At 40.0% G+C, this 21404-nt stretch overlaps 1 protein-coding gene across 2 annotated transcripts; it reads left to right on the forward strand.

Moving 5' to 3' along the window:
* Positions 1-1598: 1598 nt before the first annotated feature.
* LOC111321669 (solute carrier family 15 member 2) lies at positions 1599-17749 on the forward strand. 2 transcript variants are annotated; one of them, XM_022924611.2, is made up of 24 exons: positions 1599-1852; positions 5973-6019; positions 6200-6284; positions 6395-6536; positions 6689-6775; positions 6984-7083; positions 7639-7729; positions 7886-7963; positions 8656-8738; positions 9423-9503; positions 9862-9951; positions 10271-10315; positions 10787-10819; positions 10918-11006; positions 11685-11766; positions 12338-12463; positions 12896-13060; positions 13435-13487; positions 13928-14065; positions 14605-14659; positions 15161-15247; positions 15388-15519; positions 16169-16276; positions 17341-17749. In XM_022924611.2, the coding sequence occupies exons 1-24, from the start codon at positions 1720-1722 to the stop codon at positions 17539-17541; spliced, it is 2331 nt and encodes a 776-aa protein (XP_022780346.2). In that variant the 5' UTR covers positions 1599-1719; the 3' UTR covers positions 17542-17749. The 2 variants fall into 2 exon arrangements, with proteins under 2 accessions (XP_022780346.2, XP_022780348.2); XM_022924613.2 differs by lacking the exon at positions 1599-1852 and adding an exon at positions 2941-3102.
* Positions 17750-21404: the final 3655 nt, after the last annotated feature.

Raw genomic sequence — 21404 nt, forward strand, 5'->3', positions numbered from 1 at the left:
TATCATAGTAGACCAACAGGATGATCTTTTTCCGGGTTGTTTCCTAAGGGAGCGAGTCATAGTCCATGACCAGGGGTCCCTTAGGATTTTCTCTTTACTCTAGGTATCTAACACCTTTCTCAAAATCCCCGCTGTTCCCAGTAACGTAGTCTTCTGAAGTAACGGAATACTAATTTTGACGTTCAACTTTCCCAACCACTTGTCCAAGTTTTTTGTTACACTTCCCAATGATCCTACAATTATTATTATTATTATTATTATTGAAAAGAGGCAGGTCAAACGATAGCGCTCCGTGCTTAAACTAATTCTCCGCCCCCTCGCCTCCCTCTGTACACCGCCCCTTCCCACCATCCCCTCCCTCTGTACACCGCCCCTTCCCACCATCCCCTCCCTCTGCACACCTGCTACGCAGGGTGATCTAGGCACCGGTGTTCTTGCAATCAAAGAAGAGGACAGCTGAGCATCGATTGCACAAAGAATCAGAAACATTTCACAGTTTGTTCTAATCGTAACAAGCAAAAGTAAAAAATTATTTAAACTTTGCACTGTAAATTTCTACATCGCAGAGAGATAGCAAATATGATGAAATCTTTTCCTCAATTTCTTAAGTCTAACTTAAAAGTAGAAAGTGCTATATCTACCGATAGACCACTTTCATAAATGGCTGCCGGATTAATATTCTTTTACGTATGATGCACGATCCTCGCGGTAGAGAGCGCTATTTATGCAATAGCGAAAATCAGACCTGTACGGGATTCGAACCACTGACCTCTGCGATACTCGTGCAGCGCTCTACCAATTGAGCTAACAAGCCAACTGGGAGCAGGCCGTTAAGTTGATTTGTAATAAACCCGTTGATTCGTAATAAACATACGTATCTACAACCGCAGTTCAAAATATATGAACTTCATATATTCATTGTATCTGGTTTATCATCACGGGTTTATTACGAATCAACTTAACGGCCTGCTCCCAGTTGGCTTGTTAGCTCAATTGGTAGAGCGCTGTCAGGGGTTCGAATCCCGTACAGGCCTGATTTTTTTCAGGTCTGATTTTCGCTATTGCATAAATAGCGCTCTCTACTGCGAGTATCGTGCATCATACGTATCTACAACCGCAGTTCAAAATATATGAACTTCATGTATTCATTGTATCTAATATTCTTTTGTTTAAATTTAAATTAGCCCTACTGGCCTCGTTTTCCAGTACAAAATTCAAAAGAATACATTATCTCAAGCGAGGCCAGTAGGGCTAATTTAAATTTAAGTAAAAGAATATTTATACGGCAGCCATTTATGACAGTGGTCTATAGTAACTAGGATTCTGCTTCCGTTGTGGAATTAAATTCTGCAATTCTCTTGCCTTCTCTCATTGAATTTTATTCCTCTGAGGCTACCAGAAGCTTTAAATGACAATAAATACGAAGAATTAAACCGATTTACCAAGTCTTGTTTGAGTATATAAAACACGGTATAACGTCACTTAACGTCATTCGCAAATCCGCAGCCTCTCAGAATGCGCCGAATAGATGCAAACAACTCTGTGAAGGTTTCGCAATTTTCTATTTAGAGTGTCTTTGTCAAATTGAGTTGGAGTGACGTGCTGGCTGTCTTAAAGACCGAGTGCAATTGGTCGGCGAACGGATAGTCATTTTAGTTAGATATGTTTGAGAACAATTTACAGAAAGCACCCGGAGCAGTGACTGAGTAGTTTTGAACGATGCCAAAATCTGATCATAAACGCAGCGCTCTATCGTTTCTTAGAACGCGTTCAAATCGAAGAGGTTCCACTAGTTCAGAAGAGGAACATGCTTCTGTAACCTTTCTTCCCCCGGAATCTTGGAATAAATCAGGTACGTTGGAGAAATATTGAAAATGAACCTACACATTTCCAAACGATTTGTTCTTTTCCCTTGCCCCGTCGTCTTGGGTGAATTTTATTTTGCGGTTTTGTGCGCACTGGACGAAAAGAGCAAAAACAATTGGCCAGGCCTTCCTGAAATTGTGGGTGCGAGTAAAACAATAATATTGATAAACTTATCATGCATGCTGCAGAATTCATGGAAATTTTGATTTTATTCATTTTGTAGACCTTGTCCATTTATCAGTTTCGTATTATGCTGTTTTTTTTTTCGGACTTATACCACATTTGTTAAAGTATTCATAAATCTGTCGCAGTTAAGTCTGCTAGATGAAGTTGTCAGTCGTAATCGCCTTCAGAAACCAGTAGCACCAAGCTCTTTTAGGTCGTTTTTAAAGTGGAAATTCCTCATGATAAAACGCCTAGAGTACTTGATAGTGTTAATCTTCTTTTAGCACGAATTACTAGACGCATAAATTTCCAACTTTTAATAAGGGATGTTAGATTTTCAAATTTTTTCTTTGCTATGGACCAAATTGTTTTAACAAGTGAACAAACAATTTTAAGAGACAAAGAAAAAACTGACACCTTTGTAAGTCTTTAAACGCATCAATGAACTTGCCTCCCTCTCTTCCCCGGGTTTTTAGACCAGTCCACTTACCCCACACCTGTTGGGATCAGGATTATGTAATTATTTTGACGCTTATTGTACCGTTGACAGACAAATAACGATTCATTTCATAAATTTTCTAATAAAAAGCTAAAATCTGTTATCAATTACTATTTGATAAAGTCGCAATTCAGAATCTCGTAGTTTCCTTTACGCAAATTATGGGCCTGATTACATGAGCCGGGCTGGCCCGGTTAGCCGGGCTGATTTCTTTTGTTTTGGTGTTCGCCAAAGCGTGAAAACAAAAGAAATCAGCCCGGCTCATGTAATCAGGCCCTATGTCAACATATTCGGAAACGTGCAAATTTAAGGAAAGTGATGTATGTTAAATGGGCTTAACGTCTGATTGGGTATACTATGATTGGACAATTAGCTGCCAGATTGACAGCTACTGATTTGCGATTGTTACCTGTTGGAAACAGACCTAGCAGCTTATCTGATATTTCTTCACTTGGACAAAGACAGAAATTACGACATCTTTCGGATAAGTTGCGATTTCTTGTCTAGAAATCGGCAAGTGATGGCTGGAATAAGGGAAAGGACAGAGAGTAAGGTCAAATATGAGCCCGCAAGTAAGTTGAATAGCAAGGTTACCCTTGGCATCATTTTTTGGGAGTACCAGGGATCAACCCCCAAATGGGACGCAGAAGGGTGTGACAACTTTTTGTCCTTTCCGTTCAAAAAGCATTTTCAACTTTAATCTTATCTTAACTGATTTGATTTTGAATAATTTGCAACGCTCTCACTTTGGTCTTTATTGTTTGACGACAGAGAAATTAAATACTTATTTTCAAGTTGTAATTGGACTCGAACTAAACCAAACGCAGTGTTTACCGAAGCTAAGTGCTGTAATTCTTGTTTGTACATTTAATGTCCAGCTAGCGCACATAGGCTCGCTGGTGCTGGTATTACCAAGAATGACAGCTATATTCTTCCGAAAGTATTCCACAATTCAGGAATTTCTTGTTTATTCACATGTGTGTGTGGTGCTATAGATTTTGCAGCAGCCGTAGGTACTGGTTGATGTCTCAACTGTACAACAGTTCTGTGCAGACAAAACGCAGCCCCGCCGAAGACGCTTCGCGCTGCCTTTTCTATACGAACTCAACACACAAGCTGTGAAGCTTACTCCGGTTAAATTTGTTCTGTTAATGTAACTCTCAGTTTCAAATTAAACGCTTAGCAACATTGTAATTATGGAGGTCAAAATATCGTACTGGAAACTCAAATTTTATCTCTTGCGTCCATATCAATATTTATCATTTGCTAAGTCTTGACTATAATTGATAACAGCTAAATACTTTGCTTAAGGACCAGATCTAATAGAGAAAATTCCTTTCAAACGCTTTTAAGTCGTTGTTTCAAAATATATTTTATTAGAAATGTTTTTCTGTATACACCGGGTATGTGTGATACTTCAACCCTGTCAGAGACCTAGAAGTCAAGTCAAAATACAGGGTGACCTTAAAATATCTTTAAAAGTGTCATATGTTTGTTTTCTTTTTTGTGACGATTTCAACGCTTTCGCCGCTGTATTTTTTCTTCGGTCTGGTAAACCTACGGTTGCTTGCAAATAAACAAACGGGTAGTGATTGTCTCCGTTCCTGGTACAGGCTTGTACAACTTTCGCTAACTCTCCATCTGCGACCTTTTGCTGTGCTCTGCTTTAACCCGCTTATCTAATGCACGTCAGTGCATGAACAGGTTTTGGGTCTCAGCTTCATGTGAATACCTTTAGGTTTTGAGAAAAATAAAGTAAAGTGAAAATATTTTCAATTAGTTTACCTTTCGATCAAAGGTAACTCGGTCCCTAGGGAGCGCCAGAGGCTTGGAGACATGCCAATATTGAAGTGGTTACTATCTTTAACTTTGTAACAGAGTCATTTGGACAAATTAGTAAATATTCTACGGATAGAAGTGGATACGGCAAAATAATGATAAAAAAAACATCAGGTGATAGAGGTTCTCCACCCTCTCTGTTAAGAGCTTCCCGGTTAGCTCAATTGGTTAGAGCACCAGATTGTGTTCTGCAGGAGGTCGAGGGTTCGAGCCCCGGCTGGACCAATACTCATGGTCTTAAAATAAGTGAGGAGAATTTGCTACCTTTCTATCAAGAAATGGATAGATATTCTAGTCTTCTCGGATAGGGACAAATAAACTGTAGGCCCCATCGCCTGCAGGATGTCCTCCCCTGGGTGGGATGGGTGGTTGTTGCTTGGCATTGGCCCTGAAAAGCCCCTATGGGGAGTGGTCAATTAACCTATGTATGTATGTATGTATGTATGTATGTATGTGTGTATGTATGTATGTATGTATGTATATGTGTATGTGTGTGTGTATGTGTGTATGTATGTGTGTGTGTGTATGTATGTAGGTATATATGTAATTATAACAAACTGGTTCAAGACTTCAGAGGTAGTTCATCGTTTTATTAGAACAACTCTGTTTCATATGGTCAAAAATGACCACACTCATCAGGTAATTTCATTGATTGACTGTTAACTTACAATGGCTGGCTATAAAAGCTTGAATACGGTTGCTAGGAGATATAAAAACAACGCTACTTTTCCATATAAGTCATGTGACTGGTATGTATAATTTCTGAGATTGTTACTTTATTATGAAGTTTTTAAGGAGGTATCTGTTTCTATGGTGGCATGAACTTGCTAGCTCATTTCGCTTGGTTAGACTGCAAAGTTCCTTTTTACATATGATCATGAATTTTTCAAAAAGACAAATTACATTTCTTAGTAATGTTGTTGTACGGTTTGCATTGTTTGATGATTTTCCACGTTAGCTTGAAAGGTTTGTTATTGTCCTTCAGTGTCCTTATGTGTTTCTGTATGTATGTATGTATGTATGTAAGCTTCTTAGAGCTTTCAGGGTTCTCAGTTGAACTTTGTTCTTATTTCTCTTGCTCTGATTTGCGACATGCATCAATTCGAAGGACCTTCCACTTCAAGCTCCTTATCAGGAAAAAGACTTCTATTTCAGCGCTCAAATTTTTTGATGAATTTTTCCGTTATAACCTGCGAGTGGCGATGATCGCGCGTTTCGAGTCGTCGAACGATGGGGGACCTCTCCCACGCTCGCCTGCTAGGATATCGAAGATTCCACCGCTTGTGTTGCAGCGCTACAGAGACCCTGTTCGCAGGCAAGTTCGTGACAACCTCGTTCCCAGGGTCTCTCATCTTCCCGCCCCCTGGAGAGAGAGAACAGGGGGCGGGAAGATAAGAGACCCTGGGAACGAGGTTGGTTGGTTCCGTGAGGGAATCAGGTTGTCATAACTTGTGGTCCCGTGGGAGTGTTATGCTTACAAACACTCCTTCCTAGTCCCCTCCGCCACAGCAAGAACTCTCGTCCGTTAGATACAGCGCCTACCGGCGTTAACTTCTTAGCCCAAGGCATCCACTGATATTCCTGCCCCTTTTTTTCTTTTCAGCGGAAGAGGATGCGGAACATGCTGGCAATTGCTGCACCAGAACAAAGGTAAGATTTATTTCATTATTGTTATTTTATTTTTACCAACTTCCTTCCCGTCTTATTTCTCCATTTTTATAGTGGCATATGAAAGTTAGATTTCAGTCAGCGAGAGAATCTTACACTTTTGACCAGCACATTTTTTTTTTTTTATTAACCAGTCGCACTTTTCTTTCTGTTTCTCTATAGGACTGGTTCATCAGCTTTCCAAAAGCGACATGGCCCATTCTCTTGACAGAATTTGGGGAGCGTTTTTCGTATTATGGCATTAAAAGTGAGTAACTTGTTATCCCACAAACGACATACACATGATTTACTAACCGTGTATCGTGTACGCAGGTATCTTGTACAATCGTATTAATCTTGTAACAATTTCCTGTACAGCGGTACTGGTGTTGTATCTGACCAAAGACCTCATGTTCAACAAGGCGAATGGCAAGAGCATTTATCACGCGTTCAGTATGACAAGTTACTTTACGGGAGTTATCGGCGCCATGATTGCAGACAGCTGGCTTGGAAAGTATCGGTGAGTGCGAGAAAAAATTGTTTTACTCGGTTCAATTTATAAAGGTTAATGCGGGTGAGGACTTTGTGCTTTTTAAGCAAGCTCTGCGGTTAATCACACAATCGAAAGTTGTTTATTTGTTTTTGTCTTTGTTTTTTTTTTTTTTTGTGTAGAACCATTGCCTACACACTGTTCCTTTATTCCATTGCGGAGATCCTTCTCACATTGACGAGTGTTGATACTATTGGTCAGCGGAATTCGTAAGTACCCTTGAATTAATTCAAATACTTGCTCGTTTCTTTCTCCTTTAGCTGCTCCATTCCGTTGATGGTTTACTTGTGTGGCGATACCTCTTTCTTCTCCTCGTCTTGATTTGTTTAGTGTTGCCTTCGCGCGCCAATTCCTTCCTTCAGCTTTTTATCCTCACGTTTATTCGAGTATTTCCTTGTATGTTTTTCGTTTTTTCAGAGTGGGACCTTTGGTTTCACTCTTTGCCATGGCTATTGCTTGTGGAAACATCAAGCCTTGTTTGGCCGCTTTTGGTGGAGATCAATTCCGTAAAGATCAGGTTTGTCATTATCTTTGCCGGTAACAAGCAGGTAATTCTTTTTTACAGGTAACATAGTCACTTTAAAAAATGCACTTTGTTTTCTTTCTTTTTCTTCGCGCAGCGTTCCGGCTGGAAAAAAACTGCGTTAAACAGACATAACCCGACTTGGCCTAGTTGACAGACGTCACGCACGATTTTCTTTGAATTTTCATCGGTTTGTGATGCTCACGCGATCGCGTGATTACGCTTGCCGTGACTGGTCCCGTGACTAGGCCCTTTCTTAAACACTTGAAGACACCCATTGCTGTGGCGGATTAAAGGGGAGGGTTTGGCAGATCCTGACCCAGCCCCCGTCAGAGCTTTAAAACTAAGACAACCTTCCTTAGTCTTTTTACCACTTGTTTGACATCAGGATTCTTGCAACCTTAGGGTTGTATCCAGCTACTTAGTATAAGTACGTAAAATCTATTTGCTTTGAAATAATTCTCAAATTATTTAGCTTATGGTGTAGAAAAAATGAAAAAAAAAATCTGTGCTTTCTCATTAAGAAGCGTTTACTATTTGATTTAACAGGAACACTTGTTAGAGCTCTTTTTCGCCATGTTTTACGCCTCCGTCAACGTTGGCGCGGTGCTTTGTATGTGGTTCATTCCCATGGTGCGAAGTGAGTGATGTATTTCGTTTGTTTTTTAATTTTTTGTGTTTGTTTCCTCTCAATAAAGGTTAGTGAAGAAGCCCTATCATTGCTTATTATTGCCACCTTACGCTGGAACAATCAAACAAAAACAGCTTGAAACAATTCTTGTTTTACCTGTTGCAGCTGATGTGCAGTGTTTCGGACGGGACTGTTATCCAGTTGTGTTTGCCATAAACACAGTACTCATCATCACTGCAACACGTAAGTGTATAAACGCGTGGGACCGTCACTTACTCTCTCCAAGCTTTTGTGTAGGGACATGTTCGTGGCAGATGCTACGTAAAAGGATTGACTGGGTAAAGTTGTGTTGAATGAGGGGGAACGAAACGCAATTTGTACTATTGTAACAACACACACTTTACCAAAAATACGATGGCGCGTTACCCGGAAATCTTTGGATTTAACCTTTATATATATATATTTTTTTGCGTTGTTGAAAATTTGTTGATAAGCAGGCTTTTAGGATGGAAATCTAATCAAACCGCGCTCTGTGGGAATTTTACACAGGGACAATCCTTGAAAGGGTGGTTGACGAAGGAAACTCCTTACCCGTCCACGTTCCTTTCTTCGAAGTACAACGAAGATTACAACCCTAGCCTAACCTCTTAAAATATAACTAGGCACAGGCCAGAAAGATCTGAATTGTTGAGATGAATGTCCTTTGTATAACAATTGAGGAATAAATACGAATTAACAAATTAAGAAAAATCTCACTTCATAACATTGTGTAGATATGAGCCATTTAGTTCGGCTTCGCTTTTAGTTTATAGCACTTTTACAGAGATATTCAAACTTATGTGGGGTATCTTAAAATTTAAAGCAAGAGTTAGAAATGTGTCATGTTTTCAGAGGAAATACATAATATTTTGCTTCATACGTTTCTCTTTCTGTAGTTTCTCTTGTAGCTGGAAAAAGGCTGTACACATTGAAAGATCCCGCTGGAAACGTCATGATCCGTGTTTTTAAAATCATATGGGTGAGATGTAGATTCCTGGTTCACACTCATTCGATTGTTTAGTGTCCTTTTCCATCTTGAACCGTAAGACGATTGCCTTACATAAGGAAACGATTAAATTTTGAAGAGTTTTTTGTCAAGATCTCAGTTACACTAATTTTTGCATTTTTGGATTAAAAGGAGAGATAGACAGCCTATAATATCAAGAAATGGGTAGATATTCTAGTCTTCTCGGATAAGGACGAATAAACTGTAGGTCCCGTCTCCTGCAGGATAAGGGGTAATTAATTAACGTTAATTAATTAACGTTAATTTTCCACGCACGAGATTACTGTGTGATGCATGTCCTCCCCTGGGGTGGGATGGGTGGGTGTTATTGGTTAAACTAGCAATTTGCTAAACTGGGCTACCCTCTATAAATATTCGTAAGTGCATAAATTTTCATTACCTGATTACTGGAAAATGTATAGTTTTTATAGGGGGGAGCTACACGATAATTACTTTCGGGAGTTTAAGGGTTAAGATATTCTGCCAATTTAGATCAGGAAGAGCTGATTTGGTACATTTGTTGAGCTCACCTTCACCTATTGTGAAACTATATAAATATGACGCTTTTTCACTCCATGCTCCAAACCCAGCCAGAAAACCTCTTTTTGTTTATTTTTGAGTCAAAGACAAACGAGTTTGTCTTATACATTTTTGCAGCACGCTTTATCAAATAAATTCAGTGGCTCCGGGCCTGCGCAGGTTACCCATTGGTTGGACAACGCAACTGATGAGTATGAGGTAAACCGTAATTTTTCGTTGTTGTTGTTGTTTTTATTTTATGAAATCTGTTTCTTTCATTCATACACTTCTGTAGCTTCAATCTGATTTCTTTGAACCCTTAAATTTCTATCCCTTTCTCTCCCTTGATCGGGTTATCTTAGTTTTAATAGAGGAAGGTGCATTTGATCTCCATTGAGAGAGCTTTTAATTCTCTTTTCACCCTTGAAAATGAAGAGATCTTTTTTCCCGTCACATCCCTAAACATCGTCTTACGCACGAGAATCTTTCGTCCATTGCGCTTTCCGAGTTTTCAGTCCTCGAAATTGTTTGTTTATATATTTGTTAATGCAATTGCTATTTTATTTCTTTATAACAGCAAAAGGAAATTAATGACATCAAATTGTTACTCCGTGTGCTAAAGATGTACATCCCTCTTCCAGTGTTTTGGGCGCTTTTCCATCAACAGGTGAATTTTCAGCTCGTGTCAATCATTAGAGCCAACAAGGTTCTCTATTTCATTGAGAAGCTTTGTTTTTCGAAGATTCTGAGAATATTCACGAGGAAAGGTAAATTACGAGCGGTTCCCTTTCTAAACTTATTCCGTCGAGGAAGTGAAAGAAAAAAAAAAAGAAAAAGAAAAAAAGCGAGTGAAAACTGGGATAAAAACATGCACGCTCACTTTTCACTTGCTTGGGAAAGATGGAGGATATGAATAAGATTATGCGCTTGCGTTTCCTATCGAGACATGTTTTTCAATTTCTTTCGATGTTTCTTTTTATAACCAGGGATCAAGTTGGACTCTTCAAGCAGAGCAGATGGATGGTGATTTGGTAAGATTCTTTTTAAATCTGCAGCTATAAAAACAATTCAGCGTTGGTGTTTGATGGTTGTTGAGATTGACACAGACTAATCAGACTGCAGTACGGGTAGCCTGCAGAGCAAGTGTAATTTTAGCGACCGATTGCTCAGCATTTCCTAAGCGAAAATCATGGCCGCCATCTTTAACTTTAATGGCAGCGGAAGGCTAGGGAGAGAAAGAAATTTGTACCGAGGGAGTGAACGACAATCCAAAATAAGGAGAGCTGGGGGTCGAAAAGTGACTCAGCACGGGAGCAGATAGATAGCGAGCTAAGGCAAGCGCGAGAGGAGGAACACGAAATACCAGTCACGCGCGAGAGGAGTGCGAGGAAAGTGCCTCGCCCTTCGCGCGCGCCTTGTGCATACATGCGCTCGGCTGGAAACAGCAAAAAATGATGCCTCGTTGGCAGGCTACTTACTTTTGTCAATTTTATTTTTATTAGGGTGGTTTTACGTTACGATCAGATCAAATCCAAGTAAGCAAATCGCTCTCTCTGTATCATTTCTCTTTGAATACTTTAAGATAATCGGATCGGATGAAGTCTTACAAAGCAACTTATTGTTCTCTTTTTAGGCGCTGAATCCAATCCTTGTTCTGATCCTTATTCCTCTCTATGATGGCGTTATTTACCCAATGTTCGAGCGTTGCCAAATGCCTCTCAGGTAATGTTAAGTGCGTGTATTTAATTCGTCTAGTCTCGATATTATTTTATCGCTTTTACTTCATAGCCACTGTAGCCATCGTAATGGCAGTTCACTCCTTGAATTCTCCTCTTAAAGAAAATCGACCGCAACGTATTCGGATGTAGCAGCTTATGACACATATGCAGATCTGTACATTGAGCCAGATCGGGTGCTGCTTGGTTTTGTGTTTTCGCGCGAAGTGTCTAACCAATCAAAAAACACCATACGCACAATTCAGTCAAACGACACCATAATCTACGCCAATCGTGAATACTGGAAAATAGACTACGTCATCCTTATTTACTGTGATTATACTTCTTGACTCCTCCAAAACAGTAAACAGCCCCTAATCCTATCCAAAATTTTAAACTGAAATTCATACTTCTAAGCTTAGTCATTCTATTTCGCTTTGATTATATTTCTCGGCTTCTCCAAAACAGTCCCTGTTCCTGCCCTAAATTTCAGCCGGAATTTATGCTCTAAAATCATCACAGTAATTTATGAGCTATTCGCTGTAAGAATTTAGGTGACATTTTGTAACTTGGGTGTGGTTAGTTTTCACAATTACGTACCGGCCTTGTGATATCAGTACCAAACGGGTCAGGCGTTCCTTATTACTTTCTTTTCTATTTTTTCATATACTTTGTCATTTTTCAGTGCTCTGAAAAAGATGACTGGTGGATTAGTACTTGCTGCAGCGGCGTTTGTTGTCTGTGCTTTTGTCCAAATTCAGATCCAGGTGATTTTCTTATCTTTGTTTTCTACTTGCCGTCGAGTTCATGTAACTTCACTTCACTTTGCCTTGCCTTTTCTTCTCTGAATTGACCGAGGTACCCGTGGCTCTAGTGCTGTAAAAAGACGATGAAAGGAAAGCTAAGCACCAACGTTTTTAACTCTTGACACGCAAACATCAACATGTAGATTCTCCATACTGTTCTTTATATATTTCCTGTAGCACCGACGAGGAGAATTAAGTTAAAAATCAAGAGCTTCTCGGGTTTGTGATCATTTCCTCAATTCTCCTGAGTCTAATGCTTGATTCAGAAGAGATACTTCAGTGAGAAACTAGGTACTAGTCTCCCTCAGTGGTCAAAGGGTTTACACGCGAACGGCACCCGAAAGGAAGAATACTCAACTTTTGGCGCGCTTTGAAATAAATCAATTAACTAGAAAAGCTTCTTTTTCAAAATGATACAGATCAAAGAGCAGTGGCAGCCCCTCCTACCCCTCCCCCCCCCCTCTTCCACGCCTGTACATAAGATCCCGTATGTATTTTCGGTGAAATTGTTGTTGTTGTTGTTGTTGTTCAGACCATTGGTGAGGGCCCAGCAGCACCAGGAGTTGGAAAGACCACTATGGAGTTTATTAACGGTGCCCCGTGCCCAGTCTCTATCGACCGCGAGTCTTTCTTCAGGGTGAATCTGAAATACGGAGAGGTAAATAATTGGGGGTTATGTTTCATCTCAGCACCGGAAGAGACAAACATAGATGAAGTGCGATATCAAAACTTGTTTGTGTGCATAATTGTGACGTAATTGCCATGGTTCTGTTCAGTAAGAGGTCACTGATGACGTCAAAATAAGGTAATAACAAAATGTTTTCAACACAATTTGACTTTTTCGACAGATGCAAGGAAACACAAAATCTGTTCGTATTATGCTATAAAGAAGCACAATTTGTAATGGTGAACGTCATCTGTGCCTCTGTCCTCCATTAGATCATTGATAAGAATCAATCAAAATGCCTGTGTAATCCAGTCTACCAAATGGCTAATTCTATATCTAGTATTTCAGTCCTCATGAGAGTTGTCATGTTTTACCCTCTACTTTCACTCTAACTCACGGTTCTTCGTCTTATTTCAAATGCAGCGATCAGACGTTTTTGTTGGCCAGGCCGGCCTCATGAACTTTACAGTAACTGCTCAGGGTAATGGCTGCAAGTTTAAAGAGAACCGTACTAGTTTACAGTTGGACGACAAGACAGTCTTCAGCGCCGTGGTAAAAATTGCCAACAACGGGTTCATTTTTAAAAAGGTAGGGTAGGGTCAAGTTTAATGTTTTTTCTCCATGGAAGTCAGTCTGTGGGTGAAATAGTGCAAACTTGTTCTCATTTTTTTTTATTATCCAGTCGCACCTACTAGGGCGTGGTTCACGAAACACTATTACCCCAGGATCAAGAAAACTAGAAAGGTTCTAAACCCTTCTGTGAACTTGAGGGAAATCCAGATTCTGTCTCTTTATCTAACATTTCTTGAATTATTGCGAAGTCATCGTCTGTTTTATTGATCGAGGTTGAAAGGCGGTAATGAATTAATTAAAGCTTAAAATGGCTTCTTCAGCGTATTGAGATAGTTTCAAGAAATCTTTTTGCTCACTATTCTCACCGAAGGATTTTTGGTTTTCCTCAGTACCCTGTGAAACTGCCAGATATTGATATCAATAAAGCTGAGACCCGTGTAAGGTATGTCATACTTTTTTTGTTTTATTTTTTTGTTTTTTGTTTGTTGGTTTTTTTTTTTTTAAGGAGTCGCAGAACAAACTGATTGAGATGATTCCACTTGTTGAAAGTGATCCACTGTTGCATTGGTTTTCTGTCACTTTGTTCTCGTGCGGCCACAGACGAAACCCATCAGATTAGCAGTTTTGATTTTGTAGGTTTTCGCTTAATGGCAGTTTATTGAAATGCGCGCAATGATACGATTGACTTTCCACGCGCCTGCGACTTGAAGTCAAACAACTTGAGGAAACTGTTAAACATATAATTGTACCTGAGCGACTTTTGGAGTATCCAACATAACTTGCGCCTAGGTTCCAAGAGCTAAATTGTATATATTTCTGTGTTCTTAACGATGATGAAAATACTCAATGCATTGATTACATTTAAATGTTCTCTGTTCTTAGGGTCATTTACTCTGGTGCCGCTAATCTTCCTAAGAGGGTGGATGTGGAATTCAAGTCCATTTTAAGCAAAGTCGAACCGACCGTTTTGAAGAATATTGGAATTAATAACTCAACATATAGCTTGATAGCAACTGGAGAGTAAGTGTCGGGCTTCATGCCAGGTTTTATGACCTCATTTTAGCGCCATACTTAAATCCATATTTTTCCTGTCCCGTCTGCCCCATTTAGGCGCTTCTCCTCCTTAAAGCGCTTTAAGTGCTGTGTCACGCGAGTGTTTCTCGTTAACCACCACGCATAACGCAATCCATTACTTGTCAAGTTTGTTGGAAGTCACCCTTCATAATTTGACTAATAAGTTAAGTTTGTAACCTCTTACCCTATTGAGGAATGACCTAGAAAGCTCTGAGAATTAAAGTAACGATAGTAAGTAAGTCATAAAAGGATCACACGTGGCAGAATTCATGCACTGATAAAAAAGTGTCTCTCCATTCTTATAAGTTATTCATAGACAACATTTGAAATATATCAAATGTGTCCACAGTGTGTTTCAAGCTAAGAATAAAGGAAAAATAGACATAGGTTCTCGGACACTTGTCAGACGCAGTTTGTAAGAATTTCCTCCAGCGATTTGTCGTGTTACACTAATGATAACTCTCCATTCTTTTTAATCATTTTAGGTACTATATAAACACTATCATGCATGCAACGAATGGCGCGAAGTTTCACTCAAAGGTGAGTGTTAACGTTAGAAGATGGACGCATTAGACAATATCGGTGTTACAAGGTAATTGCTCAGAGAGAAGCAATCGTAACTTAACAGGGACAATGGATAGGCGAAGAGAGAGCGGCAAAAGTGAAATAATTCGAACAGTTCGTTTTAAGGGTCGTAACATAGAGGACATTTGAACAGAAAGGTAATGTTACATCAAATTGCAAAGAGCTCAAGAAAATACCTTCCTATGAGTGTGTAGTCACGAAAAATTTCGTCCTCCGAAACACGGTCCCTTTTAAATAGCTTAATGCGTTTCAGGTGAAGAAAAACTTTGAGGGTTCTTCCTTCCTGTGCAATTTCTTTCACGTATTCGCAGCGAAGTCTTCGGAGCATTTTGCATCGTTTAACCATTTACCTTGCAACTTAAACAAGTTTTAATCAACATATAACTGAAGAAAGTGATTGTCTCTAACCTCCTCTCGACTGACATCTTTCTTTTTCTTAAAATTTCGCCACTCTAGGAGCAAAATAGGAAAATCAAATTTGGCAACTTTGGTGGTTATACTGTAGTTATTCACCCGCCCGAACACGATTCCAACTCCACCCAGGTAAACGGTGTGCACCCTGTGCCAACTACTTTGTGTGTTATGCATGTTACAGCACATTTATTATCAGCTATCTTTGAAATATGTGACAGTTATCTCCCCTTGTCTGGTTCTATTTTTTTTTTTTTTTTTTTTTTTTTCAGTTTGATACTTCGATGTACGAGGATGCGCCTGGTACAACCGTGTCTCGACTTCTTCAAATTCCACAGTATGTCGTGCTGACGGCATCTGAAGTCATGTTCTCTGTGACTGGCTTGGGTTTTGCTTACTCTCAGGTATTCAGTAGGCTCTTATTTGTGTTGCGACATGAGTGGCACTGCTTGCGTGATTTGCCCCGGTGAGCACTTCGGGTGTATAAGAGGTTTGAGAGAAGACTGGCACATGAAATGAGAACCGAACTCTCGCAGACCATCTTGCACGTTCGCACTGCCCACTGGTTTGAAATCCGCGAGAATTCAAGGTTGCCGTTCGTGTCGCAAAGCCAACGAGAGCATGCATGCTCACAAGCAACGTGAATGTTCATTGTCGGATCGTAGGCGTTCATAATCACCTTGCGAATAGGCGAAAAAGTCCTGATACGGATGCAAGAGATGTAATTAGGAGTGGGGAAAGTGTGCATGCTTGTGCCTCTTTGCGATTTAAAGGTTTGGTTAGGATTTTGTACCGGATGGGACGTGGGATTCAAACTTCTTGGTAACTCGAGGGATGCCGTGGCTAAGATGAGATTTTGCTATAGAGAGATCCTACACAAAGGTACTACCGGCATACCAGGTTGCTTTACTCTCAAAAAGATAACTGACCAGGTTTGTATTGACAAAGAGATGGGTTACCTAGACCATGACACTCAAACTGAGCTGCGCCCTAACTTCGTCGTATTGGTAGCCTCACAGTTAAGGCTGATCAATGCTTGTCTTCGTGTTTCAGGCTCCTGCCAGCATGAAATCTGTACTGCAGTCTTTTTGGCTGCTAACTGTTGCTTTTGGCGATCTCATTGTGGTCATCTTGGCTTCCGTTTTACCGGCAATAGGCGTGGTAAGTCATGAGATCGTGAAAAACGAATTGACGGTGGTGTGAAAATTATTGCCGTAATAGAGTAACTAGTAGCTAATTTCTTCTTACTTTGAGCGCTGCTGAATGAAAAATTAAGGGCTTAGAATGAAGGAAGTATTTACCAACTGGGGACTTCTTTGTTGTTAATTATATTCTCCCCGTCATTGGGATGATACGTGAACAGAGAAGATTATGGAGAGTGTTCACACTGATGTAAGGGTGTAATAGGGTTAAAATTTCTCAAAAGTACATGGGATATGAACTCCAAAAGGCACAATGTCCTCAACTACAGGGTTAACTGAGTTGTGCTGTAGGAGATCAATTGAGCCGGGATCTTTTGATTGTTATTCACATAAACAATCAGCTATGCAGTCTTTTCCAACGTCATTGTTAGAACGTTTGGGTAATAATTTCGAGTGCAGTTTAGTGTTAACAAGCACGTGTAAATTTTTCAGAAGTGCTTATTAACGCCAAATTGCACTAGAAATGTTACCTATACAAACAGTCTACCAATAATTTGCCCGAAGAAAGCTTCACAGATAGTCAAGACAGACTAACTTTTGACAACGCGCGCGCTATTTGTAATTTGCACTCGTGTTACAACTCTGCGCTCGTTACATGAAAAATGCACTCGTTTTCAGCCGGTCCGACGCGTGTTGTAATTTTTTCATTTTTCTTGTCTATTATCATAAAGGTTCTCAGAGCCTAAATATCAATTCAGTTATTACAAAAGCCAATCAGAATAAAGAAACTGAACAGCTACAAGGGAAGAAAGGAATCACTGAGGACTCAACTAAAAACATGCAGCGTCACAGTGCTCGAGCGCGAGAAAACCCGTGTAGTTGGGCTGCGAGTGGTATTGGTCTTGCATTCGATTGGCTAAAAATGTCTCGAGTTTTCTTGACCAATCGCACAAGAGTAGTAAATCAAAAGCAATATATTGCCGGAATGTTTACGACACTCGATTGAAATTGCTTTAGCGAACCTCTAATCCTTCTTTAAAAGAAGGAGACTTGTTATAAATAACAATTTTTCTTTTTATGCAGGAAAGGGAAATGTTTTTGTATGGAGGGCTGATGGGCGTGATCGCCATCGTGTTTGGTGTTATGTCTTACTTCTACAAATACGTGACCCTGGAGGAATTGGGAGAGATTGAGCGAGATGAAGAAAAGGAGGACTTAGGAATAAATGGAATCGCTCTGGAGGATCGTCCCTCAGGCGACAAGGACAACAACACCAAAGTCTGACATGGTTTGCTTTCTGGGACATACAGACTTCCTTTTTCTCTTTGCACTCTAAAGTTCTTTGGAGCTTTATCACGGTTTGTTCATCTTCAGGTTCGCCATTTGCAACCCATAATTAGCGATGCTATTCTTTGTTTTTCTTACTAATAGGTGTGAGTTGATATCTTTTCAATTTATTACATCGCTCGCAACGCCCGTGGGCAAGATGAAGCGAATCCTGGGTTCTGATTGGCTACCCGAGCGGGCAAGATGGGCCCATCTTGCCCACGCGGGATTGCCCGCATTGATCCCGCGAATGAAAAAAAATAGAATTAGAACTGCGTTCGTAATTTTAGGACAATTTTGGCGATGGAAACGCAAAAAGTGGCAGAAGATAGTCAAAACAAAGAAAACAGAAACGACTCTCGTGAGTTTGTTGTGCTACAAACACAGTTGGCTTTCTTTCCAGGCTTTCCAGACTCTCGAAGTAAACAAGTCATTCCTAACTCTTGTTAAAGCGAAATCTTTTTGCGATATAATAAATCCTTTATTAACTAGGCTTGTTCGGCCAAGATGGCTGGCTTCGTCTCGGTCCATATAAATGCAAATAAAAGAACTCGGCCAATATCCAGCCATCTTGACCTCATACTTGGTTAATAAGCCATATATAATCTTTTATAAACTAAAGTTCGTTTTGCACAGCGCAAAAAAATAATTTAAGAAGAACTATTCACAGATGTATGTATTTTTTTATATCTTTTTTACATTTCAAGTATTATTAAGGAGAGTTTTTTCGTTCCTTATTTCAGTTGGGACAGTTATTTTTTATGAGTAAACTTTACTTCCTCTGTATGTCCGTGTTCTTGTACAGAATCACTCAGGCGATTAAATTCTTTCCCCTCCCAAGTCCTTAAAAGTAGGAAACGCTAACTTCGTTACCAGGGGCCCGTTTCTCGAAAGTCCCGGTAACTACCGGGCCCGATAACTTATCGGGATGTTTAACGGGAAACTCTACCGGGCCCGAAATAGCGTTTCTCGAAGCACCCGTAAATTTTCCCGGTATTTACCGGGCCCGATGAAATAGCGGGTTGTTACCAATCTCCAGCGCACGCTTCACGCTCGTGCACGAGAGAAGGAGAAAGACTTGAGACTATAGCGTATTCGACGGTCTCGACATTCGGCTGTCATATTTGCTTCCGTGACGCTTTCTGAAAAACACCGCGAAGTTTTCGACGGTCTCATCATTCGATAACGTATTCGACGGGCTCAACGTTCGATTGTTGTCGTTGCAACTGTGATGATTTTTGAAGAGCACCGCGAAGTTTAACTTCAAAGTTAACGTTGTATCAGAGGAGAGCAAATTATCAATTATTGAGAGAGATCGTCGAGATTCCCGTATAACCCCATACTTTATTATGCATTCAATTCTTGGAGAAAGAAAAGCAGAGGCAAAACTACAGATTTCCTTTGGGACTTCGGCTTTGTTTTTTATTAGTATGGGGTTAGACGGAAATATTTCCAGATCGTCATTTTGCGTAGCCATATTACTTGAAAATGAGGATCAATTGCCTTTTTTGGCTCGATTCGAAGACTTCGATCGACAATTTCGTTCTTGTCTAGGAGTCTTGTCATTTCTGGTGATTCGTTCTCATACTTCCCGATTAGGGATGACATGATTACGTTATTATTTTAGAACGCAACGATGTGAAAGGTAGGTGTATTAAAATTTATAGTAAGTTCTATTCGATGCATTTAACACAGTTGAATTGCTTTTCTTTACGTATTTGTGGAGTTCTTTTCTGTTATTGGGAGCTGAGGGTGCTTGTGGGTGCATAATTAAAGTAACTTGGATGTTCCTTCAATGGATGTTTATTGAACTTAATTGAATACATTATTTATGAGGTGATCTCTCGCCAATACCCCAGCATTGCTTTGAAGGTGAGCTGGCACCTCATTTACCAAGTCTGGTTCCTGAGGTGGTTGCTCATCATAAATGGGGAGTGGTGTGTTGTCCAAAATACACATGTTGTGAAGCACAGCAGTTGCAGTAATAATAGTGCAACAACGACTTGGTTCAAATTGTAGTGCCCCACCAGAAATGTCAAGGCAACGAAACCTAGCCTTCCATAGGCCAAAGGCCCTCTCAATGGTGTTCCGTGTTTTAGTGTGAGCCTTCTGGTACTTCCTTTGGGGTTGTGTGGACACACTATTGGGCCTGAAAGGGGTCAGCAAATATGGCTGGATGCCATATCCACGATCCCCCAGTAGCCAACCATTTCTTCCGCCACCGCCTTCTAGGTGTATGTGCAGCATGCTGGCAGAAAAAATGGCTGAGTCATGGACACTGCCATGCCATCTACACACAAAGTTGGTGAAGAACAGTCGTGCATTGCACACTGCCATGGTGTTTATAGCATGAAAGCCCTTATGGCACACATACAAATGTTCCTGATTATTTGGAGCCCTGATGGGTATCAAGGAGCCATCCACAGCCCCAATTACCCGGGGCATTCCTGCTATAGTGTAAAAGTCAGCCATTGTTGCCTGTAGGACAAGAACAAAGTATTCAATTTCTATAAATTTAAGGCATCATACTCATCTAATTTCTTTAGACTTCAAGGGTTAAATGTCTCCCATTCCCTTCACCTTCAAAAAGAAAGTCCAGAAAGTAAACCTTGTAACTGTTTTTGTTCTTGGATTCACCCGTTAAATTCCTAAACCAAATCAACAAATGGTAAATGCCATAGCCTACATTACAGAGTTATAAATGCAAGCAGGAGGTTGCAGAGCCCAAAAGAAGCATGAGAGTCACCCAAGGCAACTGAAGGCTTGAGTGCCTAGCAAACCTCCTAAGTACATCCATAACTCAAAAGTGTACAGCTGTGGCATTTACCACTTGTTTTATAACATATTCATTGACACATTGGAGCATTAAAGAAGTCCTTTCATTGAGCTACATCACAGAACCACAAATGTCATAAGTGTACACCCATGGGCAAATAGTAGACAATAAATCAACCAGTAAGAGCACCTGCTTTGCTTTAGATTGAGAAACAATTGAGAATTGAAATTTGCCCACATATTTAAGTTAACATTTTTCAAACCTTTCCACACGTTGGCTATTCTGTAATTTACAGTTAAGCTTCAAGCATTACTTACATTCAAATCAGTATTTCGTGTGGGAAACACTATCCAGTCTTGAGACATTCTCTCCAGGCACCTGGAGACAGCAAGCAATGATCTGCTTACACTTGCCTTTGATACTCCCATGGTATCAGCTATGACTTTGAGAAAACTCCCTGAGGCATAGTAACGGAGTGATATGAGAACCTGAAAGGCATTGTAGATAAATGTCACTAACAAAAATTGTGGTGGGAATCAAACAGGATCCCTAATAAGAATATTCAGAGAGCAAGCAAACAACACATGCGGACCACCGAGGAAACAATGTAAACCTGAAATCTTTAAATTTAGCTACAAACACTTAATTTCCGCAGTTTATACTGACGGGAATTTGTCTTAAGTAAATGTACAGAATATTGTGAAAAAGAATGGAATTTAAAAGTTTTTTTTTAGAGTGATTTAATCATTTTCTTCAATGAATGTCATGCGTAATTTTCTCCGACCTCCAATCGAGTTATCTAGCATAAAGCAAGCTAATATCATTAATAATGCGACCGAACCAGTTATGTGATTGGGGAGAAGAATTTTAAAGTCTATTCTTTTCGTTTATCCATCATAAGCACAGTACACTTGTTCGTGTATCACTCAGCTAATGCCATAAGCAACAATTGTCAGCATTTGTGCAACCCGGCCGCGTTTAATGCAAGTCTCCGCGATCGCTGTACTGTATGATGTTTATTTCTATCTGTATAATGTCAGTTAAC

This window comes from Stylophora pistillata, chromosome 4, assembly GCF_964205215.1.
Source record: "Stylophora pistillata chromosome 4, jaStyPist1.2, whole genome shotgun sequence".
Lineage (NCBI taxonomy): Eukaryota > Metazoa > Cnidaria > Anthozoa > Scleractinia > Pocilloporidae > Stylophora > Stylophora pistillata.